At 38.1% G+C, this 26,188-nt stretch overlaps 1 protein-coding gene across 2 annotated transcripts in view; it reads right to left on the reverse strand.

Moving 5' to 3' along the window:
- Positions 1 to 12: 12 nt before the first annotated feature.
- The window catches only part of NR1H4 (nuclear receptor subfamily 1 group H member 4), a 30,566-nt gene continuing 4,390 nt past the window's right edge, over positions 13 to 26,188 (reverse strand). The window contains exons 2-9 of one of the 2 annotated variants that reach the window (XM_059847878.1): positions 22,079 to 22,441; positions 16,602 to 16,754; positions 12,812 to 12,945; positions 12,192 to 12,290; positions 11,543 to 11,642; positions 10,444 to 10,590; positions 1,612 to 1,725; positions 13 to 553 (exon numbers count right to left, since the gene is read on the reverse strand). In XM_059847878.1, coding sequence (XP_059703861.1) covers positions 315 to 553; positions 1,612 to 1,725; positions 10,444 to 10,590; positions 11,543 to 11,642; positions 12,192 to 12,290; positions 12,812 to 12,945; positions 16,602 to 16,754; positions 22,079 to 22,441 — 1,349 coding nt within the window. In that variant the 3' untranslated portion in view covers positions 13 to 314. The remainder of the gene's footprint in view (positions 554 to 1,611; positions 1,726 to 10,443; positions 10,591 to 11,542; positions 11,643 to 12,191; positions 12,291 to 12,811; positions 12,946 to 16,601; positions 16,755 to 22,078; positions 22,442 to 26,188) is intronic. The other variant, XM_059847879.1, reaches the window with a different exon arrangement.

The raw sequence follows: 26,188 nt of genomic DNA on the forward strand, positions 1-26,188 counted from the left end.
TTTCTTTGCAGAGGAACAGTTACTGCAATCAGCTTAATTGCAGCAGGAATTAATTGCGTTCCTCTGAAGACCTGGTGGGCTCTTTCTGGTCAGAGGATATAAATACAGGAAAAGTTATACTCACGTGTGAGGATCTGATAGCTATACAATATTCTGTGTATAGTGGACAAAATGACTTTTATGAATCCATGGTATGTTGCTATAAAAATGCAGTAAAGAAAATATAATGCACTGTGGGAACTTCTCTATGAAAACAAGTGCTATGCGGTCCTTTAAAAAGATATTTCTCCTAAAATAAAATAAAGAAGTATCCATCACTGCACATCCCAGATCTCACAGAGAAGAGGTGTGAATTTGTGATCATTCACTCTCCATGACATCAGCATCTCTGCATGATGATGGTTAAATGTCCGTAATTCTGTGAGACGGCCCAGAAGGCATGCAAAGTGTTGAGGGTTATCTGGGTGGTGAAGTTTGCAGACTTTTTGTAGAATATCCAGCAGTGGTTCTTGAAGCCTTTCCACAGAATCTCTGTCCTTTATGTATTGTCGATCTAATTATGGTTTTAAAGAAAAAAAGTGATCAGCAAATATATGCTCTGATACATTGCAAATATTTACACCGATAAGTTAAAATAAAAATATTCAAATATTTACACTGGCCACTGATGTTCATACCTACAAGGAACATTTATTTTCAAATTAATAGGAAATAAAAATGTTTAATGCTGTATTTTTGCTTTAGGGTTTTCATGTAAGCGTCCTACTTCTAGCGAGAAAAAACTTTTAACTTCTCAAAAACTGAAGTATTTTAACTCTGCAATGTTTCGCTGGAGTTCTATCATCATCTCTCCATGTGGTTCTGCACCAGAGTATGTCGTGCGATAAATTTCAAAAACTGAGCAATACCCTAAGTTCTTGGAGGTGTAGTACTCCTGGGGAATTTAGCCAGAAGAGAAGAGTGTAAAAGCAGGTCACCAGGGTGAAATCAAACATCTTCATCCTCAGATTAAATTTCCTTGTTAGAAAATACTTGTATTTTTATTTTGTTCATATGGAAACATGTTTGGATACTTGGATTGGGAGGAGAAGGATGGGATTTTTGGTGTAAAAAAATTTCCTGAGACATACTGACTCAAAGAGTGATGGAAATGCTTCATCTTCCCATCTTTGATGAAACCTGGTTTGGAAACCTCCCAACAAAGTCTGAAGACCTCAATTGCCATACTCTAAGTTATTCTAAGTTATAGGGCTTCCCAATTTCCCTTTAAAATATGTGGCATTTCACAGTGGTCAGTGATGATGTGCATGTAGCCACATCTGGGGTTTTCTGAAGGAAGAAACCTGTTTTGCTAAGCAGTGAAGAGATACCTGTAATTTTTAAAAGCACATTATTTAAGCAATTTCTTCCTTGTACTCAAAACCAAATAGTGTAGCAGGACATTTGGAGTTTGTATTTCTGTGCTTTTTTTCTGGTTTAACAACTGAATGTACAGAATGAGCATGCACATGCACTTACTCCGTGTAGAATGTAAGTTTTTACAAATCTCATGTTTGCTCCTCATGCTTTCTTTCCAGAACCACTAATATTTAATTCTGGATGAGAAGTTACCTGGAGACAGGATAACTATGGCTGTGAGCAGTGCATATTCTTCCAGTGTCATCTTCAGCTCTCCAATGCTTTTATAAAAATTAAACATGGGAGTTATGAATTCATCTGAGATACCTGTGAGAATGAAAGAATAGTTATAGTATGTCTTAATTATTGAAGCACTCTGGTTTATTGCTACACAGCAATTATTTCATATTTCATATTGACTGTCTTGGTGGGAGAAATCTACTGAAGAAATCATGATGCAAGACAATTAGTTACTGAAATGCAAGCACATCCTTGTTTTCCAGAGCAAACTAGACACAGACCAACACTGGAAATTTCTTTTTGCATGGTTTCAAAGTCTTTTTTTCAAACAATTCATTTCACTCTGCAGATTTGTCCATCTGGCTCTTCAGGACAAGTCTCATAGGTGGTTTCCTTGTCTACTGATAATCCTCTTTGCGAAGCAGACCCTGTGTTCCCTGTCTCTGCATTAGTTATGTGGAAACCTCTCAGGGTGTATGGTTTAATTCCAGCCCAACTCTAAAGCCAACTGCCTTGGGCAATTGCTTCAGTTGTCTCCATAAAGTCACTTAATTACTCCTTTTATGTAGCCTGAAACGTTCATTAGGTCTAGGATTACCTGTAGTCCAAGATCAACTTGCTTGCAACTACTACTACCTTAAAGCATAAAATAATGTATTATAAAACACAGAGCCAAAAATAGCTAAAATCCAGGCCTATTTCAGAATAGGATCATGTGATTCTCTCACCATCAGCAGAAGCCTTTGGGGTTTCCAAATTAAGGCATGCCAATGGGACTTCTTCTTGCTGACTTTGTCATCAGGTCACAATGTTCTTAGTTAGCCTTAAATTACAGATGCACTCCATCCTGCTCTTTGGTGTAAAAGAGAAGTTCTGTGACATCAAAATTATTCCTCTTTTAAATGATATGTGAGTCACTCAGAGCAGACATGAAGCTATTGACAGCAGCTGCTTGCAGCTCTGAAGCAGTGTCGACATCCAAACCAGTGGTTCTGCAGCAAGAACCTTTTGGCCTTCCTTGCCTGAAAGGATGGGAACCTCCTCAGTTCCCACAGATGAGGGCCATAGGATCTCTTGTACATTTAATCTTAATTTTGAGTGGTTCTAAGAGAAGTCTTTATAACTTCCTTTGGAAACCATGTGAATTAATGTGGGTTTGAGTGTTGTGTACAACACCAAGCTGCAGTCCAGGACTAGTGAGGTTTGGAGTGCCCCCAGTAGGCAAAATTCAAACTGAAACTCAGCATGTGGAACTCAAAGAAAGGAAACATGAAGTCACTTGACTCAGCTATGAAACAGTCACATTTTGCTGTGGCAGTGAATTTACTTTAAGCAGTGGAATAGTTGTGTGTCCCAATAGTGAAGGAATGGTCTTGTAGGGTGTGGTTTATTTCATGGCTGAGTCATGTTTTTAAACACATGGCATGAGCAACCTATGTTCACTTCAGATTACAAACCACAAATCTTGTTTCCTTGATGAGTTCAATACTACTAAGTCAATTAAAGGGATATATATGATGTGGGTCAGCTTGTCCTGTAGAAGTTAGTAATACAGCTGGCCCTTCTTACAGGGCAAACAATAGTCATAGCACCTAATGTGCTGCGAGGCTTATGTTGTTAGTCATCAGCATTAACTACTTTAAATTTTTAATACCTGTTATTGCTAACTTTTGGGGCACCACCTGTCTCCCTCTTGGGTGGTTTGAAATGCCAAGGTTCCTTATAATATGTAAGTAGCACATATATATGGAATGCCAAAGTCTTAGAGTTTGCATGAAAGTAGGAAAAAAAAGAAGTGAAAAGCTGGGCCCTAAAGCAGAGCAAATGAATTCCTTTCATGGAAGTGAATAGCTCAGCAGCAACATGAGAAAAGTCTAAGACAAAGAAAAGTCTAAGACAAACTTGATATTTTTAGAAGTCCCTGTGCAAGGTATTGTGCCACTGGGCACAATCATCTTGACAGGAAACAAGAAATGGTAGGAAATGGGCTGTGACTGACTCCCATCACTTGTTTCTTATATTCATAATTTAGAGGGTTTTTTTCTCTTTTTTCTTTTGAAGGTCAGGCCAGCTTTCAGCTGGATTAATTTATTGCTTTTGGTGACTCCAAACTCCTCAAATCCTATTGTCTATATAGCAGAAGTAGGATGAAAATTGTGCTGGCAAACAGGATATGGAAAAGCTAGTGAGGACCTAAATTCACATCCTCACTGCTCCAAACAATGCCTAAGCATGTAGTGAAACAATCCCTGCCCAGAGAGCTTCTAAACTAACATTAGAAAAGGAAGGGTGAAGCAAAAAATGAGTATAGATGTGAAATCAAATGAAATTACTGCAGAGTGAAACTCTGAAACTCTGCATTAGTGTAATGCAAAGAGAGAAATAAAACAAAACCATAGAGATGAAAGGGAATTATAAATTACATGTTTGTAATCATATGTAGGAATTATATGTTTGAGCAAAGCATGAGATTTACCACTTCTCCTAGGGAGAACAGAACTTAAAAATCTTTAAACTGATATACGTCACAAGACAGTTATGAAAAAATCCGTAAAAAATGAGCAATTTTGGAACTAGGATAATGGAATCTTTTATCTTAGTAGTTTTGCTGTCATCCCGCCTAAGCTGAAGTTTCCCTGCTATTAGTTCATCTTTCTGCATGCACGTTACACAAATTGCTTTTCCGTCACAAGAGGGGGCTGTTTTCTAATGTGATTGTAAAAGCTTCGGCTTGGATTTAATAAACTCCAGCAGAAAGAAAAAAAACCAAACCGCAAACAGCGAGGAAACACAGGAAACAGATGTTTATAGTTCTTACTTTTTGTTTCCCTAGCTACTGTATGAGATGTTGCCACTTCAGATTATCAGAACGAGAATTAAAGGTGATTTGGTGCTTGTAACTGGAAAGGCTAGAGAAGTGAGTTACATGATTTTCCCAAATCATTACTACAAGTTATAGCTCAAAAGTGAAAAAAAAAAAAAAAATCAATGAAATTATATTTCTGGCCTCATTGAGAACAGAAAAGTTAGTTCCACCTTACCTTCTATATTTAGATCAGATGAGAGCCCTGCACAGTGCTGTCAGGCAGGCAGAGCTTCCTGGTCACTGCTAATAGTGCCTCCTTCCTAACTTTCTTCAAAAAGGTTTCAAAAACCTTGTTTCATGCAGCATTATGGCAGTAAGAACATGCTTATCCCTCACATGTCACTGGGCATTTTTCTGTGTTATACAAATTCCTATCTAACCCAACTCAGCCATCTGCAGAAGATGCTGCAGATCATTTGATTATTTCACTGTGTTCATGCATGTCTGGCTGTAAACCCAAGTGTGGTCACTGGGAAATACAGGCTTTACTGAGTGCACCTTTGCAGCATCAAACTAGAGCAGATTTAAACCCATGGACATCATTCATTCAACATCCCTTACTTGCACAAGTTCCTCCCCATCTGTAGTTCAAGGCCCGGTATTACTTTAGACCTTGTCTTTTTCTGAGTTTTGTTGCTATGATTACTCCTTAAAGGTAAGATGACTGATACCTGATATAAGATTTGCAGTTTCAGGCCATGAATAATTATCTGTTTAAGAAAACCCTTGAATATGTGTCTTTACTGTGATATCAGGTCAGTATTGCCAGCTTTTTGAGGCAGCATTCTCTCTTCTACTTTAGCTGTGTTGCAAATCTGAATAAGTAATCTATTGCAAGAAGAAAGCTTGAGAGTAAATGCTAATTAACAGTAACTAACACTGTGTTATTAATATAGATAGAGATCATTTATTCTTTATAAACATTTAAACATCAGTGAATATGAAGCCAAGGGTATATCAGTGGCTGCTTTATGCAAATAAAATATTCTAATTACTCACAAACTTACATTTTATCTTTCACATTATTCCATCTACCAGAATTGTTTTTCATGCTGCTTATTAGCTCTCCCTTCTAAGCCATTCAAATGCATAAATGGTGCTTTAAACACTGACCAAACTCACCCCTGCAATGATGAGTGCTAAGCCAGGGGAAAATCCAGCCAGGAGAGAAGATACACCAGAGCATGGGCACAATCTTTTCTGTCTGCCATTATCTTGTAGGGCTTAAATGGCCAACTTAAATGAGACTTAGCATATGTTGAGCAGAACTCACAACCAACTACCAAACCCCCATCTTCTTTAAAGCAATCTGTAGGACCTCTGGCAAGTCATGATTGCAAGCAAAGACACCTTAGTTAAAAAAACCCACCAAAAAAACCAAAAAAAACAAACCAAGCCTGTAAGGAGGGTACAAATAACCTTTTCCACATACCCTCCTATAGCAGTGGCCTGAGGGCCTGCAGACAAGAGAGAAATGTGGTCTGGCACACAGTAGCAGCATCTGCACTGCCTCTAGCTGGTCTTCCTAGGCAGAGTCTGAAAATGTTTTTGGCCTGAAGAAACACACTTATGCAGAATAAAAGAGATTGGGTTGCTGGCATCTGTTTTTGCTTTCATGGGTATAGATTTATTGTGTAGATATGATTTAAATAATTTTAATTGGTCTTCAGGTACCTAGAACTGGATGACTCAATGTGGTAGATTGTGCAGGAAAGGTATGTGAACAGAAAAGATCTTTCCTATCTTTTGCAATTTAGAGTGGTCTAAATTTCTTAATGTTTTGGGCAGTGTGCCAGTTTTGCCTTGAGTCACAGGATGATGTGTCCTTCCACAAGGATGCACATGACCATTTGGAGGGTTAGACACTTTGGTCAGTACAGATCATTTTGTTTCTCTGCACAAACCCCAGCACAAGAGGGGTTTGAAGCACCACTCTTGCTCAGTACTAATAACCAAATTATAAAAAACAAGGGCAATGGAAGTTATTAGGTATCCATGCTCCAATATCAAGCTTTGCTTTTGGTTGCAGGAGCCTCTTATCCAAATCAGTGGGAACTTTGTATCCCACATTCAATGGGAAAAGGTGGCCTCTTGCCAATGCTTTGAAAGTGCGGCTATTTATTTTTTTCCCTTGGATCTGAGTGTACTTCAGCACCTGTAACCCATCCAGGAAGACAACAGTGTGTTTCACAATGTCAGAGGTCCTGCTGCCAACTTAAAATTTGGGTCCAGGTTCTTCCCTTTCGGTCAATATCAGTATTTTATTTCCCAATACTCAAATTCCTAGAACTGCTCTGTAGAGTAAAGTGACGAAATAAAAATCAGTCTTTTCATGACTACTGAAACCTGGCATCTTTAGCAAAACTAAAAATCCTCACAGAGAAAAATTTCTGTATCTCAGCTCTGTTTTTTAAAAATAGTATAATGCTCGGAAATGGGGAAAATTTACTTTATAAATAACAGAAAAACACCAAGCATTAAATTACTAGAATGTCAGCCTTTCACAGAATGAGTCAATCAGAATATGGTATATGCATAGTGAAGCATCAAATAAGATGAGTAAATGGCAACAAATCTCAGTAACATTAAATTTAAAAAGTCTGTATTTCTCATTAAGTCTCAATATTAGGGTGTGTAGGAGAGGATTTCAGTCACAGGAGCACCTAATGCAAGAATTTTCCTAATGGCTTGTGGAGAAAGACCATCAGGGCTCATACAAAGGCAGTCTCTGAGGTGCAGCAGGACTTGAGCAATATGCACAAGCTGAGAAATAAAAATATGCCTCATCAGCATGAGAATTAAATTGAATGCTGATAATGCTCAAAGGTCATCACCACCAGATCTCTGACTTCTTTATCAGAAAAAAAAAACCCCAAACATTCCATACAAGCAGACCAGAGAAGGCATAAATATTAATAGATGAGAGCAGCTTCAAAGTGGACATGGTGGCAGGTGACAGAATGCTGGACAGCTTGTGACTTTTAGGCAGAATCACCACCACCCTCCCTGATTTTATGGATACAGGCATCAAAGCTTGACAATAGAACTTCTGTGATATTTAGACATTAGTCTGTACCTAAAAATATACAGACAGAAATTCTGACTAACAGCAATAACTTATGGCTGCTGGCATGACAATGTTTAGGACCTCACTAGGAGCCATAAATAATCCTGATGCTGTTTTTCATTTGTTACCTATAAACTTGATTTTCAAACTCCCACTCAGCCATCACTGAATTTCTTCTGAGGCTCTCTATTGTCTTTGCATCTTTCAGTTTGCTGCATTTAGCCTTTTTTGTTTCTGTGTTTATTTGTTTGTTTTCCAGTGAGGCTATATGGAAAAAGAGGGGTTTAATCTCTTCTGGCCGTTCTTGTCTCTTGGGCCAGTCTATAACATGATAATGGGCAGCTGCAGCTTTTAGTAGCATTTGCCCTTACTGGTTAAGACTGGAAAAGATTGTTTACGTTTCTATTCTAATGTCACATTTGGTACAGGCTACTGTGAAACCTAGAGCCCTGGTGTTGAGTTCTATGACATTCAGGGGTGCATAATATTTAATATTTTAATATTGAATATTTGTAATATTTTATTTTGCTGTAATTTATATTGCATATTATTGAGATAACATTGAAAGCTGTATGTGTAAACAATGATAACAGAAGAATTTGGATGTCTTTCCTTCATTTGGTTTGAACTTTGACACATGAAAAGAATGAGGATTTAAACTGCAAAAATAAGCTATTTCTGTAGTAGATATTTTAAAACTATTTCAAAGTTTCGTTTATTTAAAAGTCAAGTAGGTCCAGTAGCAGTAATTAAACTAGAAATGCAAAGATTTACAAGCTGCTTTTTTTATTGTCACAGCCCCATTAAATGCAGCAAAGGAAGATATTTTAAAGTAGTCTTGAATTTGCACTAAGTAGAGAAATAAAATATATGAGTTATTTTATTCTGGCTATTAATAGAAGGAAAAAATGCAGTCAGCAGCAGTAAGCTGGATAATACATTAGCCTTTTGTAATACATGGAGGGGGAAGTTCTAACATCAGAATTTCCTCTTATGTCTTCAACTTGATCCTGGCTTGAGGGAGGACGTTTCAGAAAGCTTCTCCCAAGAGCAAGAAGATTTGTATTTATACACACACAGAGGTTTAAAAAGTTATTCTGTTTCATTTCTTGGGAACTATTCATCCTGGGTTTTTGGTCTAAGAATTTGCTTTTAATTTACCCTGGAGTTTTTCCCCACAGAAAAAAAAGAATTGCAGGAAATATACCACATTTTTTACTTGTCTTGAAATTTCTACACAAATTTCTTCTAAATTGTTTTGCACAAAATGTTTGGGTTTTTTTTTTAATTCTGCAACATGACAGGCAAATAATACTAAGGCAGGATACAATGTAGTATTCCAGCCAGTTGTATTATCATGAAGTCAAGCACAAACTTGTAAAAGGTAATATTGCATCTCATCTGGATCTCATAGCTGCAGAGAATTAACAGAATATTTTAAAATTATGACTAAGGAAAATTATTGGTATGACATAAGGGCTTATGCAATGTTCTGGATTAAAGTATTTCTTGCTTTTGGGTTTTTTTTAAATGAACAGTTGATACCTGGAACAAAGAAGCTTCATACTCCTACAGATTAGAGAAGAGAAGCTTTCAGTAATCATGTTGCCATATGGATTCATTTCTCTAAAAGCTATTTTTATCAAACATGTGGGTTATAATCCAGTAAAAAAAATCTCTTAATGAAGACATTTGGATATGTGACAACTCATTACAGTTTCCAGGAAACATATCTGGCCTTCTTGGCACACTTCTCTGCCTGCAGAACCTGAACCAGAAGCTATTCATATCACTCTGGAAGTCACTGTTTCCAGTCCATCAAATAGAACCCTCTTATAATCAATGAAAATGAAAGAAATAGAAAAAACTACTAGTTATAAATGAGAGTGCTAAGCCAGAATAAATACATATGGTCAGCCAGTGAATTATTCTCAAGTTTTCTGAACCTTTTCAGTGAATCAAATATGTAAGCATTGGCTTAATTTTGCTTACATCAGTAGTTCTTTCTGAACCGAGTTCAAGCCCATTCCCATGACTAATGGTTACATGTTCTTCTGTCTCCTCTCCTTCTGATCGTTAAAAAGGAAAGTCAGAAGGCAGAATCTATAGACTGACTCATTCAGAATTGTTGATCCCTTTGAATATTCATTGATAGGTATCTGAGGATTAGATGAAGCTTGCTGGCCAATACAGGAAAAGGCAAAACATTCGGTATTGTATTGGTGGAGAACAAAGAATGCATAACAATGTACAACACAACTTCTCCTGCTCTAAGTAACAAACAATATCTAGTCCCATTTGGCTTCTCATAATTATTACAATTTATGTCTAGGACCAATGGAACTTATCAGAGTCACTGAGCTTTCAATGGACCTTAAGAAGCAAAAAACATACTCAGAACATGCTGTATTTATAATTCTTCTATGCACCTTGTTCAGTGTGATTCAGTTTTACCAGAACAACCCTAAGAATAGGTGCTTGCCTTCGGTCACCTTCAGTAACATCCTAAAATATTTTTTTTCTTTTCTTCTTATGGGGATTGTCTTTGAAAGCATCATTACCAACACTTTATGTGAACAATTTGAAATGGTAATAGTTCTTCTTCATCATTCTTTCATTCTTATCACTGGAGACATGCACTAGGTTTATTTGATGTAGCATTATTCATAAAAGTTGCAAGGTACTTGTAAAGGATCCTTTACCTTGTGAACTTTAGACTCAAGGCTCAGTTAGATTTGTTCTAGTTAAGTAAAGAGCATTCAGATAAATCTATCAATGCTACTAAACAATCATACCAGCTTCCCAAGGGCCAAAGACTGACACAGAAGTGGAATGGCGTGGTTTGGTTTTGCCTCATTGACCAAGTACCTACCACTATTGCGAATTCTTTCTTCTAGAAGGACAGTGTGTCCCGTAGGAAGCTTCCTGCTGAAGATCTCAGCTGAACGGAGGAACATGGCTTCTACTGCTGAGCCCTTCAGCAAAGCAATCTGGTCTTCATGATCAAGGGTTTGGAAGCCTGAGGACACATTAGAGACAAATCAGACAGCAAAAGAAGCAGTTCCCACTTCTTTTGTCCTGCAATTCCTGCATCTGAGGCACCACACATCGGCATAACCTCGATGTTGGTGTCAGTAGGGTTGCTAAGTGCTGCAGACATTCAAACCTGGACTTCAGCACATGACACTGATTTGAACCTCCCCAAAGTTTATGAGGATTACACACATATTTCAGTGTTCATGGTACTTTTTGAGGGTAAGCAAAGTGAGGTGGTGCATAACCAATAGTGACAATTTTGTCTAACCTGATACTGCTCCATAACATCTTCTGTTGTGTTTCCACCAGAGCTCTCTACAGTCCTTTCCCACTGCCATGCTGCTTTCAGTGTTACAATGCACCTTCCTTAGTTAAGGGTGCCTACCATATGCCCAGTGTTCAGTCTGGAGGTAACACGAACTTGAGAGTTAAAAAAATGCTAATAAACTCAGATTTTCAGCCCTTGTCCATAACACACTGTGCAAGGACCATAAATATTGGTGACACCAACTAGAGAAAGTTCTTGTGTGGCACTCACAATTCAGTGGGTGTTATAACCTGGAGGCATTGCTAGAAAGGCAGCAAAGGGAATCAAGTAGAGTCTAGCAAGTGTTAGTGGTAATTTAGAGGCAGACTATTTGGCACTGCAGCAATATATAAAACTAAAATATCTCTACAGACACAATCCCTTCTCTGAGCATTTTCTCTGTCAACAGCTAAAGGGTGCCACATCTTGGAGTAGTAGAGTTTGGACTGTTCAGTCTGCTATTCTTCTGAGCAGAAGGCACCTTTTCTTTATATGATATCTAAACAGTGAATAGAATGATCAGGCATTTTTAAATAGCCTTTAAAATATATGCAAAGCTTTCCAAAAGGCAACAGAAAGGCATGTAAGCATTTCAATAACAAATATTTCCCCAAGACCCTGGATGTACCTGGTAGTTTTTTAGTGAATTCTACAAGAACCTGCACATGACTGGTGGCCATTTCTGTTAAAATCAGAAAATTTCCTTCAGCGCTGAATTCCTCATTCAACTGTTGAAAATCAAACCAAACAAAATCTGTTAATTTTCACTGACATTTCCTTTTTAGGAGCATAAAATACAAGAACTATTAGACTGGACCAGGCAAGAGTTCTGCCAAACACTGTAATTTGTCTCCAATGTTGTCAAAACCAAGTATTTTGGAAGGCAACATAAGAAGTAGACAGTGTCTTTTACTCTAAAAAATATTTTCAAGATTCCAGGCTGGTGTCTTTACAGGAAAGGAAGCTTGACAGCAAGTCAAAATCAAATCACTGCCTACAATGGAAAAAACAAAGCTCCAATCAGCAAAGGTTAGATTTGATCATAGGAATCTTACTCTAGAGTTGAAAGATTTTTCTAAACACTTAAGTTTCACAAAGATGTGGTCTAATTGTTGACTGAATGGGAGAGATTCTGCCCCACTTTCAGCATACTTAAAGTGTAAGCCCACAGTTTGCTCTACTTACTACACCTGCTTATGCTGACTATAAATATTTTTTGCCTTATAATCCTCACTTCATTATCAGCATTTCAAAAATGAATTTGTCAATATACTTACCAGTTTTTTTGACACCTCCTGGGGTATTTGTTGTTTACTGTATGAATCCATAATATAATCAAGAAGTTTCTGCTGCTCTGGGGTAAGTTCTACTTTCTCCTATACTGGCAAAAAAAAAAAAAAAAAAGCCCATCCTGAAATGCAGTCATAGTAATGATGTAACATCTCCTGCTGTAGGCAAAAGCTATACATCCATTTTTCACCATTTGGAGACTAAGGAGATAAGAGGTTTTCTTGTCACTGAGGCTTTTACAGAAGTGTACAGAAGAGAGGTGCATAATGTTTTTAAACTGCACAGGTTTGTGTGGTTAATTATCAGAAATAATGAGATGATTAGCAAATAAGTAGGTATGTTCAAGTTTTAATATCACACCTCAATGTATGTGATATATGTACCACAGAAAAAATACTGCATGGATCTTACAGATGCTTTACAGGGTTTTGACTAAAAATATCAGAACTACATCTACACTCAAGGTATTTCCTTGACTTACTGGAAGACAAAGTTTTAATCAACACAGGTAACTCCAGAGGGTTTTCAATACCCTTACATCACTGTGCTAGATGCACTTAACAAAAATCACATCACCAGTAATGAACTATTACAAGAATTCTCTTACCCTATATATTTTGGTTGTAGAAGTTACTTGTTTCACATCATGGCCTTCGTTGTCTTCACTGACTGTCTGATCTGGGGGCTGCTTTACATTTTTCCTTAGCCTTTTTGACTTGCACTGTATCTCTGTTAGGAGACCTAGGACACATAATGCAGCACAAAGCAATTGGATTTATACATGCCTGAGGCACTGAAGAGGTACTTAGACATGCCCATGAATGCCCCTTACACCAACAACCCTCTTACCCATGCAGATCATCTCCTGCATGTGTCATTATCTTTGGATGTGAGTCTGCTGAGACAAGCTAGGCACACTCCATGAGTAGTCTACCCCACATGGAGCTTATCTGCAGAGCAAGAATCCACACACTGAGCATGTCAGGGGTCTTGCTTTGGACCAGGTCTAACCTATTCTTACAGGCAAAAATCTCATTAGTGAGGGGGATATGCTGGATTGTGCCTTTGTTTCAGTTTTACAGAAGAGAAAAGCCTTTCCTGTGCTCCAAGACCTGAACCAAAGTACAAAGAATAGGAACAACTGGAAGACTGTCATCAAAATAATGCTTTTTTGCTCTGATCCAAAACAGTGATGGAGGTGCAGCTGTTCTTACATGAAAGGCTTTGGATATTTTCAACAATCCTTAAGCAATATTAGGTCTGTTGTGCCCAATTTTTTGGAAAGAAAGCCCACACAGAAGAGGGGATTCCCGGGCTTCAGCCTTTACTACCTCACTGGTAGGCCAACAGCTGAAAATGTCAACTCAGAAGTAAGTCAGATTGGCAAAAGTACCTTTAAAATGTAATTAAGAAGTTACCCAGATGGTCTTGTTATTTTGCTTTTCATTGTATTATAGGAGTGCATAAAGCCCTGATTTTGTTATAGGATTTGACTTGCTAAAAAGGATTTTTGAATTTGTGGTGTGGGATTTTTTCTTCTCTTTTTTTTTTTTTTTGGTTTTTTTTGGGGGGGGGTTTATTTGTTTGGGGTTTTTTTGTTTGTTTTTTTGGGGTTTTTTGTTCTTTTTTGGTTTTTTTTTGTTCTAGACTACATTTCAGTACCTTGAACTAGGAAGCATCCTTGTTTGGATGTCCGAAAAACTATCAATTTTCTTGTTCTAACAAAAGAAGGGAACAATAGGTAGCCTACACAATCTGTTGAAGACAGTCAGAAATCACAAATGAAAAAGAAAATACCTAAGTATTAATCTAAAATTAAACCTTTATTTTAAGCACAGGACTTCTCTTTTTCTTTCTTTCTTTCTTTCTTTTTCTTTCTTTCTTTCTCTCCTTCTCTCTTCCCATTCTTCACCTTTAAAAATGCAGAGCAGGAAAAGAGGCTCATTCAGTGAGTATATGATGTGGAGGAAGATACCATGAAACCAGTGAATCTCGTTGTGAATGTTTTTAATTTCCTGTTTAAGCCCTATATAAAATGACCTACCTGAACTGCTGAGAGAAGAGGAAATTTACATGATTAAAATAAGACCTGCAAAGAATACCTTGAAAGGAGGGAATAGGAATGATAGAGATAATAATTGGTATTGAGCCATGTAATTTGTGGTGCCACACAGCACCATAGGTTTCTTTTTCTAAATTATTCAGTGCATCCTTTGGTGCTGTTAATGGGCTTGTGCTGTTTTCCACCAGCTTAGGATCTGGTCTATTGCCTTCCTAGGGAAAATTTGCTTTACATTTGCCTTAAGCATTAAGACAGATTTTTCCTATGCTTCTTGCTACTAAGTATTACCTTGATATCTTATTCTGGCTCCATTTAAGCAATCTGAAAAACTTGTGTGTGAGACAGGACATCACTTTTTAGCTCAGCAATAGCTAGGTTTTGATGGGTATTAAATTCCAGGAAGAGTGGCAGAACCTGGGTCTTCCCTAGGTAGACATTTCACCCAAGAAACTTTCAGTTTAGATCCAAATGACAGCAAATGACTGAACTTGATGGGTAGTAATTTTGGTCTGTCTGTAGTTTGCACATAAAGGGCAGGAAAAAGATTGCTGAGTATCTGTGCCATAAATATTTATAATACTTTAGCTCCTTGTTCAGACGGCAAAAAGAATTCACAGAGCTTGCAATTACAATCCTACAAAATGAGTAAGTGAAACAAAGTTCAAGGTAACCTTTTATTTCCTAGTCATATTTTTTCAAATAATGCCCTATACTACTAGAAGTTTCATGTTTTACTGTCCTAGATTGCCTTGAACAAAAAGCAATTATACAACACACTCCTACTTTAAAGCCATTAAATGGTGCCTTGCCAAACATCCTCATTGCAGTGCATTGGAGCACACTTATGGTTAAGTCATGAGCAGCACAAGATACCCCGTGTTTCCATTGCAGGGAGAGAGTCAAATGGCAGCAGCACCCACTGGCTTTTATTTCCCGTGTGCCAGCTTGTGAAAATGATAGGCCAGCATAAAAGTTTCATGTGGTCCCAGTCAGTATTATTTACGCTGACCTGGTTTTATTTTTTCAGCAGTGGGTTGTTGGGTTTTTGCTGCAGTGAGTGACTCAAGCTATTTTGGATCCTCAGAATTTTGAGGCAATGGATCAGGGGTGAGCTCCACAGGGGAGTTATTTTCCTCTGACAATGCAGAATGCATTGAGTTCTTCCATCAAAGTGGGGTCTGCTCATATATTTATGTATTGCACAAGAATATATCCTATCTCAGGATCTTTGCAGCCTGTTCAATTTGCAGAATGAAAGATTAATTACATTATGCCGGCAACACCTTCAAAATATTGATGGAGCTTATTGTTTCTCATATAACAAACAGTTACTATAGCATCCTCTGATTAGATTGAAGGATAGAAATATATTAAAAATTCCAAGTAGATTAATTTCCTGTATGAAGCTAAATTGATTTCACACATACGTGTATGCTAAAGTGACTGGAGCCATCAAGAAGAATAAATTGCAGTCTTATTCATGGAAGGCAAAAAGCAGATGTTTACAGAGAGTTTTCAGGAGCAGGCTTACAAAAATAGTGCAATAACTCAAAGAGGATCTTTAAACATGTTCAGAGTTGTACTTCAATATCCCATTGTTCAAAGTTATCCAGTTTGAAGTTCAATAACGTTTATAAACTGTCAGTCTGAATAGAATATTTCTTCTACTATGCAACATAATTAAAATTTATTGGGTTTGTTTCTGGAGACCTATGTGTCTACCTATGTACCTATATGCAAGGCAGGAAAATCTGTAGCAGCATAAGAAAAGCTAATGAGACTATAAAAAAGGGCCAGCCCTTACCCAGCTTTGCCTGATTGCTGGGTGAGGTCTGGGAACATACATTTGGCAAGTCCACAGAAACTTCCTGCTAGCGACACTCCCGCTCTTTTCTTGAAAATGGCATTGTATATGTGCCAAAACTTGGACTTGGCCAGCAAGAACTTGACTGGGGGAGCCCCAGAGAGAGGAGGAAAGAAAAGTGCCAGGACTTTCCTGCTCTGGCTTTCATAACACTGCAAAACCCTGACTCCTGGGGAGTCTCCCATAGATCCACTTCCCCTGCTCCTTCCCACTCAAGCAGACTAAGAGCTGTCATCCAGTGCAGGACTGGCCTTCCTTCACCATTTGCTCAGCTCTTATGCCCTGGCATCCCTGACCAGGTAAATCCCACTGCTTAAAAGTGCATTTGTCTTTCAACAGGGTTTGATGCACAGGCACAGGATCTTCTTTCATACGCCTTCCACCTGCCACATCTTTTATAACTTTGTCAAAACCAGACCACTCCAGCAAATCCAGTATGTAATGCACACTCTGACTGGATGATGCAAATACCTGTATACATACATTCAGCCAGCATGCCCATCTGCTTGCATTTCCTTAGACGGCACTCCTGGCATTTTCTCCTCATGTACATGTCCATCTCACAGTTGCCTCCATTTTTACACTTGTATACTGCATTTTTTGTGATGCTTCTTCTGAAGAATCCTGCACAAAACAGCAGTGACATAGATGAAGGAAAACACTCAGAAGCAAAGTCATCGAGGTGAAGTTCACCTCCATCCACACTGGATTTTCTGAATGACACATGTTCTGCCAGATCATCAATTTCTTTCAGTGCCTGGGTGACTAAAATTTTGACACTTGTACTGACAACAGTACCCAAGTCATATAATTTAAAAAATAAGCCCAAACACTAGACATTAGTCCAAAGTAAAGTCCTGTAATTGTGAATTTTGGGAAAATTCAGACACAAATCTGAAACCTGCCAGCAGCAGGCTGAGCACCAGCACAACAGCCATAGGGTGTTACCATACAAATAGCCAGGGAATAAAAAGTGAGTCTGTTAAGTCTCTTGAGGTACAGAATGTGCAGAATGTGCAGAAAGAGAGATGAGTAATTCTTCACCCTTCCCCCAGCTCCTGGGAGCAACAGAAGCTCCACATATTGGTTTGCTCACCCACCCCCAAGTTTAATAAGGAAGCTGCACCGTGTCTGCCTATTGTACATGTGGCCTCTGCCCCAGTTTACAAGATACTCCAGCCTTATTCACTAAGTATTGTCCACTTGATGAGTTAAGTAGTCACCCAATTTCACCTGCATGGGCAGTTCTACTGGTATTGTCACTGGATTCACTCAAAAATTGCACAGTTATAGCTGCAAACAGCAACTGATACAAAAAATGGACAGGACCCTTCCTAAGTCCGTCCAAATCTCCTATTTGGCTGCTTCCCATCTGTAAGAGCAGCACTGTGGGCAAAACATGGGGTAGACAAGATAATAAGTGTGATAAAATAAGATTCATCACAAAGCAACAGAATCTTTGTTGTCAATGTTTTGTGAATTTTTAGTATTAGTCACTGTGCCACTATAATCTTCTTACACTACCCTTCACGTGGCAGAGACTCTTTAGCATCAGCTACAGTGGGAATCAGTTTTCCTCCCCATGTGAGGGCAGGTTTCTGAAATAAACTCCTGGGATCTTCTGCTGCCACATCACTGATTTATACTGTACTTCAAACTAGAGCTCTGTGTACATTTATATTAACCAGAGCTATTCAAAAAGCTTTTGCTTTCTTATCACCACTGCCTGGAACAATAAAACTATTGTATTCCAACCTGACACTCTAATGCATTAAAAGAGGGACCAGATAAGAGCCAGTCTCCCATAATCAAATCACAGAGCACATTCAGTTGAGAATCTAAAGAATTGCCTGTGTGTTTGAAGAATTGTGCATTGTCAGATGACAATTTCCCTAATTTGCCCCACGGTTTTATAGTTGCCTAATCTCTTCCAAGCACCAGTGTGTAGCAACCAGTAAAACAATTCCACTACCTGGTCACAAAAAATCTGGCATTTCTCTGAATCTTCAGTAATTCCTGCTTGAAATCTCTTCCATGCTGTCTGTTTTATTGGCTGCTCTTCAAACAAATACAGTTGACTGGCATCAGTCTCTTTTGAAATGCAGATTACTTAGAGCCTCCAGAAGCCCCAGGCATTATTTTTTATTCATCACTCACATGGTTTTAATACATTACCATTTACTGGTCAGGGAAGGGAAAAAAAGCCTGGATTTAAGATGTAAGTTCTCACTGTCAGTTAAAGGCAACTGCATCTGCTTTATATAATTTATTATTTTATTTGTAAATTTAAAATCCTATTGTTTATGATATATTAACTGGTAGTAAACACTAAAAAGCTCAGCACAAATACTCATAACCTTCTAAGACTGATTGATGACTTTATCACTCAACCTATTCACAAGGCGCGCATTTACTTCTTCATGATGGAAGAAAGAAAAAGATTGATAAATAATTTTTTTAAAAAGTTCAAGAAAGAAAAAGGGGAAAACATAGATGCAAAAGCTAAGAGCCAACAATATTCAAGCAGTCAAATACTTTCTCTTGAAAACAAAGGGTATGAAAAAGCGAAATTATCTGAAATGAAAAGTAAAATAATTTTTTTCTTTCTGGCAAACACTAGTTTTAACCCTATTTTTGTTTCAGTTTTCTGTGAAGTGACTCTTGACTTATTGTCTTTTTGAACAGATTTCTTTGTAACTGATTTTTAAATTAGCTTTTGGTATGAATGAGATTTCTGTATATATTATTCACTACTAATTTAAAATGAACTTACACTGCTGGAAATGTGACTTGCTATAACAGGAGGAGTTTTACTAAAATTTTAAGGTAAGTCTGAAACAACATATGTTAAACTAACAAAGGGTTAGCAATTCCAAAAGCTGAAGGTTTTCCTGGCATAGTCTAATTTTCATCTGGTCTTGCCAAATTACAAAAAGCTCATGTTGGCTGGAAATGTTGAATTTGCTTTGTTCTCAGATAGTCATGAATATGATTAATTATGGTAGAGCTGCTCCAATGTTACTGATGCTGATTTTTTCACATGGAAATTATGAAAGTTGAAGGAGGGCAGCTGTAAAAAGATTAGATGAAAGCTTTGGAAATATCTCTGTTTGGCATACTGATGGGTTTTAAATTTAAAAGTTTTTGAAATTCACAGTTGCTAACAAATCACCTGCTCTGCTCTGTCAGGCTATCAAGACCTCGTCTGAGTTCTTCTGCCCCATGCCCCCATGGTGGGTGTTAGTGTGAGGAGAAGATTAAACAGTGACCCTTTTTGCAAGAGGAATTCTAGTCTGGTGTGAGACACATCAAGCAGCACAGGAGTGGTTTGAATACTGCAAAAACTCCTACTGCAAGCCTGCATGGAGGGGATGTGTAACCAGCATTTCATAGAGTCTAGAATGGCTGGGGTTGAAAGGGATCTCGAAGATGGGCACTTTTTGTTTCAACAGATCTTATTCTGTGGCTTAATTAAACAAGCACAACATTATGTCACACTTGTTCTGTAACACCTAGCAAGGGCCCTTAAAACCCAGTATAACTGTTCAGGCTGGGGCTGTACCAGAATGTCTTTGATGTTAGTCTGCAAAGATTGTTTCAGAAATGGTCCCCGCAGCAGCAAGTTTAAACACAGTGTATTGCTCCTTGTGCTGTAAATATTATGTAAAATACTAATGAAATAGTTCATACATATCTGTTTGTGGATGATAATGTATTAAGAAATATATATATATCAATATATCCTCCTGCCAATATCTTCAGGTGAATATTCTCATGAGGACAATAGATAAGATCCTAATATTGTTTCGTCTGCCAAAGAGAAAGAAAACCAAAGAGAATGGAAAGTGTTGCTGAATGCATTACCCATGAAAGAAATAATAATAATAAAAAAATTAACATATTCATAACAGAGGATTGAATCCCATAAAAATATGTGCAAAGCTTCTTCCTTTGAATAAGAACATCCACTGCATCAATGGAGCAGAGGTGCTCCAAGGTGAGCTCCAGTCCTACAGAAAGGGACCTGCGTATTATTTTGGACACACATTGAGCATGAATTAGAGTCTTGTTGCAAAAAGAAGGGATAATCTCATACTGAGGTTCAAGACACAGACACGTGAGGTAGCTATTATACTGCACTGATAAGAGCACAGCTGAAGTGCCGAGCCTAATTTTGGTCTCCATGCTTTGAAGGTAATGGATACCCATGTGAAAAACTCCAGGGATAACAAGAATGATCAAGAGATCTAGAAAACAAAGTATCTGCTTTGCCTTGTCAGACAGAATTACTGACCTCAGCACATCTCTTTACTGAATCAGCTGGTACTTTAGTCACCTTTAAAATTTATTGTAGAAACAGAATCCATTACCTATAAGTAATTCAACTTTTACTATGTTTGATCAAGGGTACTATTCTTTGCAATTGATGTTGCAGACATGAAACAGAACAAAAACATAAAATAGATTATCCCAATAAAGCAGTAAAATTATGGTTACATAGAGTGATTCAAACTGAATCAGTAGGGAAGTGGATGCACTTTTCCTTTCACCATGGGCTTTAGTCTGAATATTTACTGGATAGCTTTAACCTCTCTTCTAGAAACACTCTATACGAATTTCAAAGTTTGTAACTTTAAGTCTTTGAAAAATTTCTCACACATTAAATACTGCAGTTAATAAAGAGGAGAAACAGCTTCCTAACAGAATTAAAGTATCATTACTTGGAACCATTGCATCAAAATTGAGTTTCACCTGGTTTATAATGACAGCATTAATATGAGTTAATTCACAGTTTTTGACTTGGAGACTATTCCAAGTCAATCTTCAATAAGAATCTCTTATTTATTGGAATTATTGAAATAAATTGTGTGAGCCTTGACTGTATTCATGTTTTGAGTGTTTGACTCATGTGGTCTGTTTTTTCTCACAAATGATTTTGTGATAGATAAAGCAAAAGCCCCACATTAGGTCCAGGTCCACTCCCTATAACAGTGAATTCCACATTAAGATATTTTAGTAATTTGGTAGTGACCATGCTTTAGTCTTTATCCATGAAACAGAAATGTTAATGAAATATTTATTCACAGAACAGGATGAAAAAATGGGGCACTATTTTTCTGGCCATAATGTACCTCAGCCCTGTCACAGGTATATTATACCTCTTCAGGTATGATAGTTGACATAACCTCTTGTCCCTCTGTGCTAAAATATCTGAAAATCATGTTTTCATGTAGAAAATCAGCAATAATTTTCTACATCACATTTATCCTGATAATAATATGTGAATAATATTCTTCTAAGAAGCAAGATATTTGTCCTACAGATACGACCTTCTTCCTGAAGAAGCTCCCTCCCTAGAGATAGGGGCTACCCTTAGAAGAACGTATAGAACTAGAAATCCTTTAATTTCACAAACCTGAAGACACCCATAATATCCTTTGGGAGCTGGGGGAAAGAGAGTCCCTGGGAACAGCCTGCAGGTGGGGGCTGACAACTTTTACTTCCCTTCAATGCACACTACATGAGGCTCTTGGGCTGGTTTTAGCTATTTTCTAGGGCAGCCTAGCACTCAGCTCCCAGGGGCCTCCATGGGCATGTTCCTTCCAGAGGCAGAGAATGGCATGAGCAGCTTCCACAGAGAAGAGAGCAGAGCCAGGCTGCCAGCCTCCAGAGAAAGCTGTCCTTCAGTTCACCAAAAGGTGCTCAAGAACTGCAGGTTGGCCTGTTATGCTGTACAACCCTAGGCAATGGTGGAAGACACTGCCAGTCTGCCTTGGGGGAAAATACAGAATAGGGTACACAGGATTCAAATGCAAATCTCTAATATGCTTAGTGATTTGGATAAAATTAACAAGAAAAGTAAAAAAACCCCACAGAACAACAACAACAAAAAATCAAACCCAAAGAATCTGAGTAGCTGCTGTGTCTATCAGCTGATTTCATCCTACCTTTGCATCCTTCACAAGTAAGGGCGTTATAGTGATACCCAGAGGCTTTGTCACCGCAGACCACACAGAGCTCTTCTCCTTTCACTCTTCCCGTGGAGTGACCCAGTCTGGGCTTTTTGGCTGCAGGGATATCCATTATCTCAGCCTCCCTTGTGAAAAAGGTCTCTGAGGGTAACCTCCTGAGTTCATACATCCCAGGGGAGTACCATTCCTCATGCTGTGGAGGGTAGAAGCCTAGGTTGGAGTAATAAGGCGGCGATGAGATCTGAGGCTGAACTTGGGGAAATGGCACATTGTTGTACTGTGCATAAGGTGACACATCTGCCTCTTGCACTGGAGAACTCATTGGTTCTGAAAGGACACCTGGAAAATAATAATGCAAAACCAATTTCTATTACTACCATGAAATTGTAGTCATCAGAGAAGTTCCCACTTCCAGACATCTATCTCAAAAACCAGGTACAAACACGAAGATTGCATTATCTAAACTCAGATTTGCTACACAAATACACCGCAAGAAGTTTTAAAAATAATTTATTCATTCTCAGACAGTCCTTTATAATTGGTGGAAATATCTGGCACTGGCAGTTACACTACAAAAATCTTGAAAAATATTGTGAAGGTGATCATAAGATCACCTTTCAGTTTATAAGAAAGAGCAACCCAACCCCAGACAAGTTAACAACCCAAATTAGGCCTAAAAGCAGAATGCAAGAAATCCAAACTAATGGCAAACCCCCCCATGGTATTGGTGAAGGCTAAATCAAGACTCAAACATCATCTTAATTTGTATTAATTCTGAATGAATACATCATGACAGACAAAAACTGCACTAGGGAAAAATGACAAGGGTGAGGCTTAATTAGAAGACTGAAAACATGAAATAAGCCATCAAGAAGAGCCTGAAACAGGAAGGTGACGTTACCAGGAAAGAACAAGAAGGATATTCCTAATGTAAGTGATGAAATGCAACCTTCTCACCATCCAGCCTCCAGTGGCCAGCCAGCCTCTGCAGCCTGATCCCCAGATCCCCAGCCCCTGTGCTATTCAGTGCAGCCGTGAGGATCTCACAGGAAGCACCTCTGTAAGCCAGCATTAGTCACCTCTGAGCCACCAACAGAGCTGGCAGTGGCACAAGGAGTGGCAACCTTTCCTGTCGGGATCAACACAGTATCCAGAGGTTACCTTAACCTTGCTCATTAAATAGCATTTTTTAAATTGCAGACAACTGAACCCTCTTTTCTTTTCTGTACTCCAAGCACAGCCACATCTAGCAGTCCCTGGATGGTGTAGGTAAAATCCAGTCCACATCAAACAACTGAAAAGCTGAATTTAAAAGTTATTTGCAAATTATTTCTTATTTTCTGTTGGAGAGAGCCACATCTTGCGGTTTCATGAAAACTCTGACTCAATTCCTTCAATAGTTCCAAGAAGAGAGTCTCAGAAAAAGAGTGCATAATTCCAGGAAGATGATCAGTCCAGTTTTATTTGAATCAGCAGCAGTATTTACAAGAAAATCATGGATTAATGCTCATTGGTGACCATCACTTAACAGCACTTCAGAAGAACTCCAAAAACATTTTTGCTGACATAAAATTGGTCATGGACAAGTGTCCTTCTTTTGTAAGGAATCAAAACCAATGAAGGAATGCCAACAGTTAAGAACAGGGAACATATGTAATTGCAAAAAATAAATAAAATATCTCGTGGGGGATCCTTCCCTCTCCTTTGTCTCACTTCAGTCAGTGCCAGAAACTGACCTCTTAATCACACTGGCTTTTTCACTTTCAAGGTCTCACATTCTTGCTCTGCAGCTTTCTGCCCTTCCTATTTCCCCATGCTGCAGAAGCCATGCAAGTGTTTTGGGTTTTGTGGCTGCTCTGTAATTGCCCACAGCACATCTTTGCCAGTAACAAGTGTTCAGGTCCCAGTTCCAGAATAGGCAGCGAGATGTACGTCTGGAAAAACGTGACACAAAACCAAATGAGAATAATGGTGCCCTTTATTACCAGCAATTAGTTTAATTATGGCTGCATTTCGTAGCTCTGGAAGAGGCCAGGGCACCAAGTGCTACAGTGGCAGAAGGAGAGTAGCAGAAGGCACTCCTCAAATCCAAGGTTATGCCATTCAAACAAAGACTATTGACACTGAGGGCATCTGGGGACTCTGTGAAAGAGCCTGGAAGTGACATTACAGCTTCTTGCATCAGATGCAAGCTGTCACTGATACCTGCCAGCCACAGCAGGGATGAAACAAGTAAAGGGTGAGGACAGCAAAGATTTCATACCCTGAAGGTTTAATGAGTGGTTTTTTAGCTGTATTTACCACTTGCTGAGGCTGCTGCTCATGAAGACTGGTCAAGGTACTTCAGGTACAAATGTGGGGTTAATTGTGGGATACACAATCATTCAGTCTTTGGAAAGGAATCTGTTCACTGTGGAAACCTGAGCTTTCGTTTGCTCATTGTTAATTAGTTGAGTTTGCTAAAAGAAAGTGGGATGATCCCAAAATGAAAAGGAAGAAACTTGATTTTTAGCTTTTTGCCATACACAGGAAACTCCACAAAAGCCGTATACCAGCCTCTTGAACTGCTTGGGTTTTTTGGAAGAGAAAGAAGAGAAGGCAACATTCCTTCCACAGAAAAAAATATCAGGGCTTGTTAAAAAACTCAGAGCTGCTACAGGACTGCAGCACATCCTGAGACAATACTGGGGGTTTATTTAAACAACTGTAGAGCAATTTGAGTTACAAGTATGTTTAGAAAAATCTTCCCAATCATTAATTCTACTCTGCTTCCAAAGGAAACAAACAAACAAACAAACAAACAAAAGAGTCTTAATTAAGTTTAAATAAGGAAAAAAAGCCAAACAGCCCATATCACCTCCTTTTTCCTTCCATCAGACACAACATTAAACAATTTAGCTGAACTGAGTCCATGCTCAGAGCAAAGGAAGGGAAAAGGAAAACCAGACAGGTTTGAGAGAGACTGAGAGAACAAGGCCTTGTTTTATGTAAAACAGACTCACAGCTTAAACTCTGGGAAGTGCTCAAAGACCAGTAAGATTTTTGAAGATAATTAGGTTGCAACTATGTATGTTTTCCCACTTTAGCTTGAAGTTTTGAGGGTTTTTTGTTTGGTTTTGATTTGGTTTGTTTTAAGTAGACCTGAGCATGACGTACCTGTAGACCTGTACATGAGAGGCTGGACTAAATAATTTCTTATCACAAAAGAAAAGTAATCTTATCTTACCAAGTGGAACGTACATAAGCTTTTCTCCAGGTATATTTATTAATAGAGATCTGGGATGGACTGGTCTCATGCAACTAAAGCATGAGCAGCCCAGTAATATCATTGCAGTTGCAGTAGTATAAGCAGTGAAAGTGAAATCAAAAATGAGCTCATTGGACTACACCAACATTTTGTTTCAGTGGTCTTAAATATTTTGAACCATTTATCTCTTTTTCCATTTGGAAGGATACCTTTCATATTTTTAAGGAAAGACTATTTAGGCGCACACACAAATGTTAAGCTAATTACATTTGCATATTTTTTCTATTTGCAAATCTTACATTTTGCAAATAAGTGTTTTTCAATTAAAACCTTTTACAAAAATATTGAAAGCTTACTAAAAACAAAGTGAAACCTTCACATGCATGTGATCATTGTTTTACAAATATTTTTTTCTACTTGCAACTGAAAGTTATTAGAGAGTTTTACTTTTGTTACTTTAAATTTTACACAGAATACTTTACAAGAAACTTCAAAATATATTTGACTTGTAGAAATATTCCTTGCAGGAATAAAGAAACTGTTTTCAGTTTGCAGAATGATACTGTGATTTTGTGCAAGCTAAATGTGCTTTTATGCAGAATATTACAGAAATTACAATGAGATCACATTTTAATGTAAAAGTTATTGTTCCACTAATATAAATTTCAACAAATAGAACTAAATTCTAAGTAGGTTTAAAATATGAACCCCTGGCTCTCCTTCGTTATTCATGAAGAAACATAATAAAATAACAACATCCAGAATTAGGTAATTCAGAAACCATGCCATAGCCATTATCAAAATCCTGGTTTAATTCAAAACAAATTATTTGCATGTCT

The sequence above is a fragment of the Haemorhous mexicanus genome, chromosome 5 (assembly GCF_027477595.1).
Source record: "Haemorhous mexicanus isolate bHaeMex1 chromosome 5, bHaeMex1.pri, whole genome shotgun sequence".
Taxonomy (NCBI): Eukaryota; Metazoa; Chordata; class Aves; order Passeriformes; family Fringillidae; genus Haemorhous; species Haemorhous mexicanus.